This window comes from Vulpes lagopus, chromosome 7 (genome assembly GCF_018345385.1).
Source record: "Vulpes lagopus strain Blue_001 chromosome 7, ASM1834538v1, whole genome shotgun sequence".
Classification (NCBI taxonomy): Eukaryota; Metazoa; Chordata; class Mammalia; order Carnivora; family Canidae; genus Vulpes; species Vulpes lagopus.
In genome coordinates, this window is record NC_054830.1 from 20,270,591 (window position 1) to 20,284,278 (window position 13,688).

At 41.9% G+C, this 13,688-nt stretch overlaps 1 protein-coding gene and 1 pseudogene across 1 annotated transcript; one reads left to right on the forward strand and one right to left on the reverse strand.

Moving 5' to 3' along the window:
- Positions 1-1,984: 1,984 nt before the first annotated feature.
- Positions 1,985-2,579, reverse strand: IQCF6 (IQ motif containing F6). Its single transcript, XM_041760873.1, has 2 exons — positions 2,565-2,579; positions 1,985-2,353 (listed from the first exon to the last, which is right to left on the reverse strand). The coding sequence occupies exons 1-2, from the start codon at positions 2,577-2,579 to the stop codon at positions 1,985-1,987; spliced, it is 384 nt and encodes a 127-aa protein (XP_041616807.1).
- A 4,683-nt stretch (positions 2,580-7,262) lies between these two features.
- On the forward strand, positions 7,263-8,187 carry LOC121495120 (annotated as a pseudogene).
- The last annotated feature ends 5,501 nt before the right edge of the window (positions 8,188-13,688 follow it).

Here is a 13,688-nt window from a genome sequence, read left to right on the forward strand (position 1 = left end):
ATCCAGGTCACAAGATCCCCCGGCCATCAGAGGTGAAACCAAGACCTTGGATGAGCCTTCTTGGGCTGGCCCCTAACTCTCCATTGCTCACACAGGAATAGTGCCATATTCCTGGGGTCCTGTCACCAGGGACAAGAGGCCCTACCTGTTTTACCGCAACAGCCTCTCCCTGTCCCAACCCCCAGCTACCTGTGTTTTCCTGCTTTCAAAAGTTTTTCACCAAAGTGGCTCTCCCTCTGAATCCCTGTTTTAACTTTGCATTTTTAGCTCATCACAGAGTGGAAAGCCTTAATTACCTTGAGCCTGGCAAGCAGTTTGGGATTCTGCATCAATATCCCCAGGTGGGATCACATGAACCCAGTGGCCACTTTATTACCTAACTCTGGTTTCCAAATCATGGCTGCACATTGAATTCCAATGTCCAGGCCTCTCCCCAGACCAGTTAAAGCAGAATCTCTGGGTGGGCCCAGGCATTGGTATGTTTTGTGTCTCAGAGGATTCCAATGTCCAATGTAGGTTAACAATCAGAGACTTAAAGCCTTGTCAGCCTGGGTTTTAACTACCTCTCACTGCAGGGGTGGCACCTGCAGGGATATTCATGCAGAATTCCATCATGTTCAGCATGTAGACCTAACTAGTCTACCACTCACTCTTGCAAGGCAGGCAGGCAAGAGCTGTGTCCAAAGCTCCTGAAGGGGCTCCTTTGGAAGAGCAAGGTACCTGGCTGCATCATTGCCACCTTCAGCTACTGAAGGTGATGGGTGTCAGACTAATCTCTGGTTCTCCATGCCTGCCACAGCTGTTCTGGAGACACCTTTCCCTGAGCCACACACCACACACACTGCTGAGGGAAAGAAAAGCCTTACATAGCTGCAAGGCCCATGAGGACCCCTGACTTCTGTACCTCTCTCCAACTGGTCCTCCCACCCCTCTGGCAAGGCCACCTATCCCAGACCCCTAAGGAAGGTCATGCGCCTCAGGCTTCTGGGAGGCAGGTTGGGAGACAAACATCTGAGGGACCTTGAGCACCAAAGCAGAGGCTGTGAGAGACTGATACACAGAAGGCTGAGCCCAGATGCTGAGTTAACAGGAGACTCCGCCAGCAAGGGCCCATTGGCCCTCTTTGAGGCCAGCCTTGCAGAGGGTATGGCAGTCTGTAGGGGGATTGGGGCAAATACAGGTCCCAGTCTTGAGAGGATGCCAGAACAGCTGCTTCTAAGGATGCAGTAAGATTTAGAGGTTGTATCCCCAAACCAATGACTTCCAGTGGCATAAGGACAGCCCTTCCCCTTGCCCACCCCTAGGCTCCCTCCACTTGTTTCCTCAGCCCCATCTCCCTGGGCTTTCTGTCCCCTCCCCCACTGAGCCTGATTCTCCCAGGAAGTAGCCAGCAGAGAGGAGGGAAGCCTTGTCTCAGCCCCTAGGGCTGAAGCAGCAGGCACAGCTGCTGCTCCTCAGCTCCTGCCCTGGCCTTCACCCAGGGGCTGGCTCTGGCTGACTATCCCCCAAGTGAGGCACAGTGCCTGGCCTACTGTTGCTCAGTGGGGTGCCCTGTCCTCCTGGCTCCCTGCCAAGTGCTGCACTGGCCCTGAGGGTCCTGCCCCGCACAGGGCTGTGGAATCCTGGCCTTCCCAGCTGGCTCTGGCTGCGGCCTGACTCTCTGATGTCCTACCTTAAATGGAGAAGCCTGAGGAGGGGTACAGAAAAATAAAGCCCAGTACCTAACCTTGCTTGTGGAGAGAGCTGGGACCAGGCTGGCTGAGGTGTCAGAGACTATCCTGGGCCCTGGGGTCTCTTTTGGGTGCAGGATGGCTCAGGTTTGCAGTAGGTGCAACGGCTTAGGGTGGTGTGCCCTGGGATGGGCTCTAGACCATTACCGAGGGACTGATCCCTCTTTTATGGGTCTAATTTCCAAAGGGCAAGACTGTGGTCAGTAAGTGTTTTTATTGGAAGAGAGATCCAGTCTCCTTGGCTCTGCTAGCGCCTAGGTCAAGAGGATTTCGATGTCAAGCTCCAGCCGGCTGGCTTTGACCTCATAGCGGCCCCGGATCAGGCCCCGGGTTTGGCTGGTATGCCAGCGCCAGTGAGACTGGATGATGCAGGCCGCTTGGCGTGCCTGGAGGAACCGTCTGCGGGCCTGCCACATTCGAACCTGTGCCTGCACCTTCACCACTGCCCACTCCTGGCAGGTGTAGAGTCTTAGTGCCAGGCGCCGTCTCTGCTCCAGCATCTTGGCCTGCATCGACCTCCACCAGCACTGGATGACCCAGGCCCTGAGAGCTGCGTGCAGTAACGTCCGGCGCACTGTGTTGCCACGCCACCATGACTGAATCTTTATGGCTGCCGTCTCCAACTGATCAGGGGAGGGAAGAACACGGAGATGCTCAGTGGGGTACCCTCTCCTTGCTGTCCCTGTCTGTGGGGCCAGGAAGAAAGGGAGCCTGGGACAAGTGGCCCTGCCCTCTCATTTCCAGGCCCATCCATCTTATTTCCAGTCTCCCGCTCCTCTGTCATCACTGCTCAGTATCTGCCGGGCAGACCCCTCCCGTGTGGGCCTTACTCACATTTTGTGTGTCCATGGCCCTGGTCTTCAGAGTCCACTCCTCCATCAGGCCACCTGAGTCTGGAGCCCCGCCCTTAACTGTTAGTCACCCCCCCATGAGACTCCGCCCATCTGCACACAAGTCTCCCCCTCAGCAGGTCCCATCATACACATTTTTGCCACATCTCTCTCCTCTCTTCTCTTGCTCGTATCTCCTTACAGATTGGCCAGTCCCCTCACTTGTTGATTCCTGTCCTTTTGGGGGGCCTGCCATCATCTCTTGCTTGCAGCATATTTCTCAGACCTAACTAGCATCTTAAGTCTTGCTCTTTCTACATCTTCTAGTCACTTCTTTCTGCTCCTGCTGGTGGCAGCAAAGAGAGATTCCCACAACTTTCCTTCAACTGAGGGGCTCTCCTTTAGGGATACCCATAGCCAGTTTGGATTTCCAGAAGTTTCTGTGTCAGAGCCATGGGAGGGCCCCCAGGCACTGCGTTCATGGGCTAGCATGATTTCATGTAAGATTTGTGGAAGCAAGATCTTTTAGCTGCAATAGAAGGCCTCTGTCTCCCTGCCTCTGACTCTCTGTTGCCCATCTAAAGGGTGGTGTGGAACAGGCCACAGCCTCTTCTGGGCTATCACTAAAGAGCAGCAGAGTTAGGAGATGCATACTTAGTTTGGGTTAAATGAGGCAGATTTCTGTGGTTCACAGCCACCCCTGGGAATAGATCCATCCTCGCCGGCCATCCCACTAGAGATGGCTTCCGGGAGTGCTCCTCCCAGTTCCTGTGTCATGGTGTGAAGATGCGAGGACACCAGCTGCTTTGGTGATATGAACATGTCCTACAGCGCCTGGCACCAGAAGTAGGTGGGCGGGGGAGGAAGAGGGGGGTTTGAAAAGTACGGAGACAAAAGCTGGTCTGTAAAGAGTTCTTCCTGTTATCAGACACATAAAACCATAAACGGATGATTCTCTTCTCACTGACGCCTGGGGAAAACTGAAGTTCTGTCTTGTCAAGAATATATTCGATAATTCAGTGAGACAATTATAAACATACCATCCCTTTTTCTTATTTTGGGGTGAATTTTTTGAAGAATTGATCACAATCTCTGGTTTCAGGGCAGCAGCTAGTGGGGAGCAACTATGCACAGTGTGTAAGTCGACATGAAAAATCACATTGTATGCATCCAGAGCATCCATAATAAACAAATTTTTTTTTATCAAAAATGATACTGCAAGGATCGTCACATGAAGAAGTAATCAAAGGTTATGCCGCAAAAAAAAAAAAAATGTTGGAAAACATGACAGAGGTGGGGCAGTGAGCTCATATAAACATTATGTTATGCTTTGGTATTTGACAACTTTTGAAAATTTACAATTTGTTGTGATTTCTTTATTTGTCCTATATATTCACTTGCCTAATTTTAAGCCTGCAATTTTGTATTCTATTCCTTCGAGTTGGCCTTCCAAATTATGTAAGCTTCAGGCCACAAAACCCAGGTCTGCCCTGCCGTGTGTAAGAATGCACTAGTGTAGCCAGGTCTCCTGGGAGCCTACAGAAAGCTGTGTTTCTAGGGTTCAGAGATAGGACCGGAAGTGCAGACTCAGGTGATGCAGAGATGCTGGGAGTCCTTGGGGACTTGGAAGGCCATTCTGGCTCTGGCTTTAGAGTGTGTGTGCTTTCATTGTTCTACCTTAGGGTTTGCTGGGTGCCCACTGCCTGTTGGGCTCTGCACTGTCTGTGACTCCTGTTTTTATATATTCTCATGGTTTTCACGGCTGTGGCACTGGCCATTGGGGCATCTCACAAGTTCTGGCCCCGTTGTCAACGACACAATGACCTTTGCATCATGTTAAAAAGCCCTCAGCATCAGGCCCTATGGCCTCGCTTAATGGCTGTCAGGCTGGGTGAGCAGAGCGCTGGTATCAGCCTCTCCAAGGCCTTCATCTCTGTGCTAAGCTGTTGGTCCTGGCATGGGGCATCCATCCACTTGCAGCCTAATCTGCTGGACTGTGCAGAAGGGATCACAGGCTGGAGGTGTGGCCAATGCTCTGAGGCTCAGTCCATCTGGGCCAGATTGCCACAGTCAAGATGCAGATCCCACTCTTCCTTGTGGATCTCTCCCCTATCCCAACTCTGGCCTGGTTGGGTTGTTGCCAGAATATTCTGGCTTTGTTTCCTTAGAAGTCCCTGGAAAAACCTGCTAGTCTCTTTTATATTCATGCTTTTGCAGGTATTCACAAATGGCAGCAGGCAGGGCCAAGGGGTAAAATCACAGAGCACAAGCCTTGGCCTCTGTTTCATCAGTTCTTCCCTCCCCAGCTTCTGGCTCTCTTCTTCTGCTGGGTTTCTTGTTCTGATTATAAATATGGAATACCTGTTGCTAAAACTTCAAATAATTCAGAAACATATATGGTGGAAATTAATTTCTTATGAAATTTGCCCTCATAGCTCTTCCTTCAGAATTTATACCATGCACAGGCTAGCTTAAATTTTCCATTAAAAATAATTTCTATATTTACTTTTAAGGTTTTACTTTTAATTCATATATTTCAAACTAAAATTGCCCCTGGCAATCCTCTTTATGTTATTACTGCTCCCAGCTTAGAGGGCATCCTAGACAATTAGTTATGCCTTTCTAGACACATACATCCATGTACCTAAAGAAAAATAAAACTTTTTTGTTTTTTTTATGTATCTTTTTAAGTCAGTTGAAGTAAAAATCATATAATATAAAATTGACAGTTTTAGTAACCATTTTAAAGTGTATAATTGAGTGGTTTATAGTGCATGTACCATGTTGTAAAACCATCACCATTATCTGCTTCCAGTTTCTATCTTCAACTTTTTTAAATTCTAATTTTGCCCCCCGAGAAAGAAACTATGTACCCATTACCCAGTCACTTCCCATCACCTCTGTCACCCCAGCCCTAGCAACTACAGATCTGCTTTTAGTTTCTATGGATTTGTCTATTCCAGATGTTTCATATAAATGGAATCAGAGACTACATGCCTCTTACGACTGGCTTCTCTAACTTAGCATGTTCTCAAGGTCCATCCATGTTATGGCACGTGTCAGTACTTCCATGTGGGACTGGAGGGACCACATTCTATGTATCCATTCATAAATTGGCAGGTATCTGAGTAGTTTTCACTCTTTGGTGGTTCTGAATAGTACTGCTCTGAGCATCGTACAAGTATTGGTTTGGACACCTGTTTTCGTTTCTTTTAGTTATAAACCCATGACTGGCATTGCTGGGTCATGTGGAAATTCTATGTTTAACTTTTTGAGGAACCACCAAACTGTTTTCCATGGCAGCCAGACTGTTTTACATTCCTTCCAGTCTCTGCACGCTTGCCAACACTTGTTATTTCCCACTTTTAAAAATTATGGCATCTCTTTGGGGTTATGATTTGCATTTTCCTGAGATAAATGATGTTGAACATCTTTTCATGTGCCTTTGAGCATTTATATAGTTTTTTTTTTTTGAGAAATGCCTATTCAAGTGCATTGGCCACTTTTAAAATGGCTTATCTCTTTGTTGTTGAGCTGTAAGAGCTCTTTATATATTCTGGACACTTGGTCCTTATCAGATATATGATTTGAAAATAATTTTCCCATTTTGTAGGTTGTCTTTTCACTTTCTTCATAATGTCTTTTGATGCGCAGCAGTTCCTAATTTTGGTGACATCCAATTTATCTATTTTTCTTCTGTTGCTGTGCTTTGGTGTCATAGCTAAGAATCCACTGCCAAATCCAAGGTCGTGAAGTATTACTCCTGTATTTTCTTCTAAGAGTTCTATAGTTTTATTTCTTACCTTTAGGACTTCAGTCAATTATGAGTTAATATCTGTATATGCTGTGAGATAAGAGTCCAACTCCATGCTTTTTTTGCTGGGGGTTACCCTGTTGTCCTGGCACCATTTGTTGAAGAAATTATACTTTCCCCTGAGTCTTGATAGCCTTGTTGAATCAGTTGAACATAGATCTATAGGTTTATTTCAGGTCTTTCGATTCTAAACCATTGATACATGCCTGTCCTTATGCCAGTACCACACCATCTTGATTACCGTAGCTTTGGAGTAAGTTTTCAAATTAAGACATTTTTGTCCTCCAACTTTATCTTTTTCAAGATTATTTTGGCTATTCTGAGACCTTTGTAATTCCTTATTACTTGGAAATTAGCTTTCCATTTCTGTAAAAAAAAAAAAGCAGCAGGTATGAAAGACTGTGTTGTACTGACTCTATAAACCAGTTTGGGGAATAGTAAGTCTTCTGACTCATGAACACATGATATCTTCCCATGTATTTAGGTCTCCTTTAATTTCGAGGAATTAAACAATATATTATAGTTTAAATAGAAGTGTACAAGTCCTGCACTTGCTTGGTTAAATTTATTCCTAAGTATTTTTATTCTTTTTGATGCTACTATAAATATAATTGTTTCCTTAATTTCATTCCTGAATTTTCCATTGGTAGCATATAGAAATACAAATGATTTTTGTGCATTTTATTTTGTAGATTGCAACTTTGCTTAATTAATTTATTAGCTGTAATATTTTTTTGGTGGATTCTTTAGGATTTTATCTATGTAAGATCATGTCATCTGCAAGTAGAGGTAGTTTTACTTCTACTTTTCCAGTTTGGATGCATTCTAGTTCTCTTTCTTGCTTAATTGCCTTGGTTAAAACTTCCAGTACAATGTTGAATAGCAGCGATGAAAGCAGATATCTTTGTCTGTTCCTCATCTTAGAGGAAAAACTTTCAGTCTTTCACCATTAAGTATGTCAGTTGTGGGTTTTTCATAGCTGCCCTTTATCAAGTTGAGAAACTTCCTTCTATTCTTAGGTTACTGAATTTTTTTTTTTTATCATGAAAGGCTATTAGATTTTATCAGATTCTTTTTCTGTATCAATTGAGATGCTTGGCAGTGCATTCCGGGGTCCTGCGGATCTGTCTCTTGCTTCAATAGTGTTTGGATGGAACAGGCCCAGGGATGCCCCTTCTACCAGCCAACGACCACCCTCCAACCTTTTTAACAGTCGTAACCTTTGGAGCCATCTTCTTGGCCATCTTCTGCCACCAAGAGCGAACACTCAAGTTTGAATAATTCCTTGTCCCAGATTCATCAGAATTATTCTACCGAGGTGGAGACTGCCACCAACCGCCTGGTCAACATGCATCTGCCGGCCTCCTACACCTACCTCTCTCTGGGCTTCTATTTCGACCATGACGATGTGGCTCTGGAGGGTGTGGGCCACTTCTTCCACAAGTTGGCTGAGGAAAAGCGCGAGGGCGCTGAGCGTTTCTTGAAGATGCAAAACCTGCGCGGCGCGCCACCGCACCCTCTTCCAGGACGTGCAGAAGCCGTCCCAAGGTGAGTGGGGGAAAACCCTGGACGCCATGGAAGCCACCCTGCTTCTGGAGAAGAGCCTGAACCAGACCCTTCTGGATCTGCATGCCCTGGGTTCTGCCCGCGCAGATCCCCATCTGTGTGATTCCTGGAGAACCACTTCCTAGATGAGGAGGTGAAATTCATCAAGAAGGTGGGCAACCACCTGACTAACTTCCGCAGGCTGGCCACGCCCCACGCTGGGCTCGGCGAGTATTTTTCAAAAGGCTCAACTCTCAAGCACGATTAGGAGCCTCTGGAGACTAGCAGCCTTTGAGGGGCTCCTCTGGCACCCCCATGCCCTCCCCCGTGCCAGGGCTTGTGCCTGAACGTTTCCTTGCAGCCACTAAGCAGCTTTTTAACCATCCCGGAGCCCTTTCCCAATCCGTGGACCAAATGGAGACAATAAAGCTTTCTGCAGAAAAAAAAAAAAAAAAAAAAGGATGATGATGATGTGATTTTTCCCTCCCTTTATTCTTTTAATGTAGTTTTTGTTTTTGTTTTTTTTTTTTTTAATGTTGCACTGCCTTGCTTGCATTCCTGGGATAAATCCCATTAGGTCACAGTGTATCTTGGATTTTATTTTCTAGTATTTTGTTGAAGTTTTGCATTTGTACTCATAATTGGTATTGGTCTTTAAGGTTTTTTTTTTTCTTATGGTATCTTTGTCTGACATTGGTGTCGTGGCAATATTGGCCTCAAAGAATGAATTAGGAAGCATTCCCTTTTATTCTGCTTTTGGGAAACATGTTAGAATGAATGGTCTCAGTTCTTCTATAATGTTTGATAAAATTCACTGATGAAGTCACCTGGTCCTGGGCTTTTCTTTAGTGGAAGATGACTGCTTCAATCTGTTTCCTTGTTATAGGCCTATTCGGGTTTTCTATTTCTTCTTCAGTCAGTTTTGGTTCTTTGTGTGTGTCTAAGGATTTCCCTATTTCACCCGGGTTATCTAATTTGCTGGCATACAATTGTTTTTAAGATTCTCTTATGATCTTTGTTATTTTGTAAGGTCCACTTCATTCCTGATTTTTATAACTCAAGTCTTTTATCTTTTTCACTTGTTCAGTCTAGCAAAAGGCTTGTCAGTTCTCTTGGTCTTCTTTTTTTTTTTTTTAGAGAATCAGCTTTTGATTTTATTGATCTGTTATTTTTATTTTCTTTTTAATATTTATTTATTTGAGTGAAAGAGAGAAACCATGAAGAGGAAGGGAAGAGGCTCTTAAGGAGAGAGAATCCCAAGCAGACTCCATGCTGAACTTGGAGACCAACGTAGGGTTAGATCTCATAACCTTGAGATCACGATCCAAGCTTAAACTAAGAGTCAGATACTTTTTTTTTTAAGAGTCAGATACTTAACCAGCTAAGCCACGCAAGTGCCCCTGTTGTTTTTCTATTTTCTATTTTGTTCATTTCAGCTCTAATCTTTATTATTTCTGTCCTTCTGCTTCCTTTGCATTTAATTTACTTTTTTTCTATTTTTTGAAGTGGAAGTTTATTAATTTGAGATTTTTTTAAGAGTTTACTTATGTAAGTAATCTCTGCATTGAACATAGGGCTTGAACTCAGGACCCCAAGATCAAGAGTCACAAGCTCTTCCAACTGAGCCAGTAGGCTCCCTGAGATATTTCTTCTTTTTTAATGGAGGCATTTACAGCTATACATTTCCCTCTGATTACTGCTCTTACTGTATCCCATCCATTTTGGGATATTGTGTTTTTGTTTTCAATCTTTTGAAAGTAAAATTAAGAGTATTTTCGAGCTTTTCTTGTGACTTTATTTTGACACATTAGTTGCTTAAAAGTGTGGTTTTTATTTTATTTATTTATTTATTTATTTATTTATTTATTTATGAAAAAGAGAGAGAGCATGTGTACATGTGCAAGCTGGAGGAGGGGCAGAAGGAGAGAGAAAGAGAACTTCAGGCAGATTCCGAGCTGAGCACTGAGCTTATTGCAGGACTCAATCTCATGACCCTGAGATCATGACCTGAGCCAAAATCAAGAGTCAGACACTTAACTGAGACACCCAAGTGTCCCTAAAAATGTATTTTTGATTTTCACAAAGTGGTGAGTTTTCCAGATTTACTTCTATTATTAATGATTAATTTTTATTAATATTATGCTATTCTTAAATATTTCTATTATCACTCTATTCTGATCAGAGAAGATACTCTGTATGATTTGAATCTTTTTTTCAACTTATTGAGACTTGTTTTGTGGCCTAACATATGGTCTGTCTTGAAGAATGTTTAACATGCCCTCGAGGAGAATGGGTATTCTGCTGTTGTTGGGTGGGGTGTTCTACAGAGATCTGTCAGGTCTGATTGCTGTATAGTAATGTCCACACCTTCTATTTCTTTGTCCATCTTTTGTCTAATTGATATATTGATTAGTCTCTAACTATTATTGTTGAAATTTCTATTTCTTCCATGATTTCTGTCAGGCTGTGCTTCCTATATTTTGGAGCTCTTGGCATGTGCATATATGTTTATAATTATTACATATTCTTGATAGGTTGACCTTTTATCCCTGTGTAATGTATTTTTTGTCTCTTGTACAATTTTTGTCATAAAGTCTATTGTGTTTGATGTTAGTATATCTACCCAGATCTCTTTTGGTATCGTTTGCCTGGGATATCTTTTTCCGTCTTTCCACTTTCAACTAGTTTGTGTTCCTGGATGCAAAGAGAGTGTCTTGTAGACAGAATATAGTTGGACCATGTGTTGTTGTTGTTTTTAATTTTAGAGAGGGAGAAGGGTGGGAGAGAGAGGGAGAGGGAGAGAATCATGCAGGCTCCATTCCCACATGCAGCTTGTTAGTGTTACCCTAAGATCATGACCTTTGCTGAAATCAAGAGTTGGACACTTAACCAACTGAGTCACCCAGGCAACCTGTTTTGTTTTATTTTACTTTTAAATCTATTCTGCCATCCTCTGCTTTTTGATTGAAGACTTTAATCTGTTTAATATAATCATTGATAAGAACTTCCTTCTGCCATTTTGCTATTTGTTTTCTATATGTCATATCCTTGTTTTTTTTTTTCTTCAATTCCTCCCTTACTGCCTTCTTTTATGCTAGATTTTCTAGCTTACCATCTTGATTCCTTTCTTGTTTCCTTTACTATATATCTTTTTTTGTTGGTGTCACTCTGAGGATTACAATTAGCATCTTAAATTACCACAATCTAGTCAAATTAATACAATGTAGTTTCAATAGTAGATAAAAACTTTGGTTCTATATTGCTTTGTCCTATCTTATTTATTTTTGTCCTTACGCTTTAATTTATTCTTAAATATTTAATAGTTTGTTGTTGTTATTGTGGATGGAATGTTTTATCGAACCCAATTTCCTTTTGGTTACTACTAATACAGAGAAACACCACTGATTTCTATATATTTATTTTATATCAGACCCCCTACCAAATTTTCTATTATTTCTCATTGACTGTTTTTTTCTCATTAGATTCTCTTGGAATTCCTAGGTATATGATCATATCAGCAGCAGAAAGAAATAATTTTTATCTTCTTTTCAAAAAAAATTTAGAAGATTTTTTTATCCATTTATTTGACAGAGAGCACAAGCAGGGGGAGCAGCAGGCAGAGGGAGAGGGAGAAGCAGGCTCCCCACAGGGCAGGGAGCCTGACATGGGGCTCAGTCCCAGGACCCTGAGATCACAACCCAAGCCGAAGGCAGGTGCTTAACTGACTGAGCCACCCAGGCGCCCCTACTTTTCAAAATTTATTCTGAGTTTCCCATCCTATTGCATTTGCTGGGACCAAAACACTATGTGTATATATTCCTATGTATAATAGGAATGATAGAAGACATCCCTGTCAGGTTCCTGATTTTATTGGTAATAGTTTCCTTTCCCCCCACCATTTAGAATGCCATTTGCCTCAAACAAAATAAAATGAGTTTTCATCAATTTAAAGTACTTTCTTCCTATTACAGTTTTACCCTGAATGTTATTAAGATCAGCTGCTGAACTTTATAAGCATCCCTTTAGCATATATTGATTTGATCAAGAGGCTGTTCATTGTTCCTTAAAATTGTCCATTAAGGACATATGCTAATTCTTCCTGTTATTAAGCCATTCCTGGAATAAGCTGTTTAATCTTACTGTATTATTCTTTTGACATATTGCTGGATTCTATTTGGTAATGTTTTATCTCACATATTTACATCTATATTGATTAGTGATATTGTGCTATTACATTGGTCAGCAAACTACTATGCCCCTACTCTCCCCCTGTCCCCCCACCCCACCAGTCCAAGTCCAGCCCTATGCCCATTTTGGTACAACCCACAACCTAAGAATGGTCTTCACATTTTTAAATGGTTGAGGGAAAAAAAAAAAGAATAATATTTTGTGACAATTGAAAGTTATATCAAATTCAAATTTCAGTGTCCATAATAAAGATTTATTGGAACACTATCACACTCATCTATTTACATAATGTCTGTGCCTGCCTTTGTGCTCCAGCACAGAATTGAGTAGTTGCAACAGACACCGTATGGCCCACAAACCTTAAATATAGACTGTTTGGCTTTTACAGGAAAAGTTTGCCAACCCCTGGTCTATCTAGCTTTCTTTTTGGGGCCTATCTTTATCAGGTTTAGTGTTAATGTTAAGTTGGCTTCATGAAATGAATTGGAGAGTTTTCCCTCTTCTTTTTTTTTTTTCTATTATGTGGAATGGTTTAAATAGATTTGGAATTGTCTCCTCTGTAAATGTTAAATAAGACTCAGCCATGAAACCATCTGGTTCCCGGGCAGTGTTTAATACACAATAAATATAATCCTCTGTCGTAATTGATCTATTCAAGTTTTCAACTCTTCTTGGATTGATTTTGATCCTTTATATTTTGCTAGGAAATCATCCATTTCCTCAATATTTTCAAATTCGGTTAGCGATAAAATTGCACAGGATATTCTCACCAAATAATTTTAATTTTCCCCACATCTGTAGTCATGTCCTCAGCTCTCATTTCCTATCTTGTGTAATTTTACCCTCAAAATATCCAGCTAATGGAAGTCTAGCTAGTTTATTAGTCTTTTTCAAATAACAGCTTTAAGGCTTATTTGTCTTTCCCGTGATTTTTTTTTTTTTTTAAGGGGGAAAGGGTTTCTGTTTCAGTAATTTGAACTTTTATTATTATTATTATCTCTTTTGGATTCTTCTACTGTTTTTGTTTTTATATTCATTTGAGGAACGAGTACTGGATTTCTACATGTTTGGTCTTTCTTCCTGATAATGCGAGGCATTTGAGGCTATGACTGTCCCTCCAAGCCCAGGCTTTGTTAAGAAGTAGTCTCTTTTCAGAAAAAAGGAAAAAGTAGTCTTCTTTTTCTTTTCATTCTTTTGGCAGTTTGAGATTTTATTTTGGTTTTTCCTTCCATCAAAGATTTTTCTCAATTTCCAAGATGAGATGAGACTTTAAAACATTTTTAACTAATTTGTTTCTGATATAACTAGACATGATCACTGATTATACTTATAAATTAAACTTTTCTTGCTGGCCAAGTGTATGCCTGTCCTTTGTAAATATTTTGTGGATGTATGCAATAAATGATTATTTGAAAAACATAAAGTTCCGTATGTGTCTCATGACTTTTGTTTGTTGATTATGATTTATCCAGTCCCCCTATGTCCTTCGTTTTGGCTACTGATGTTGAAATCTCTTACAATAATGATCATCTTCTCCCTGCATTTCATACTTTTAACAGTTAGTTAATTCTTTTGTCCAGA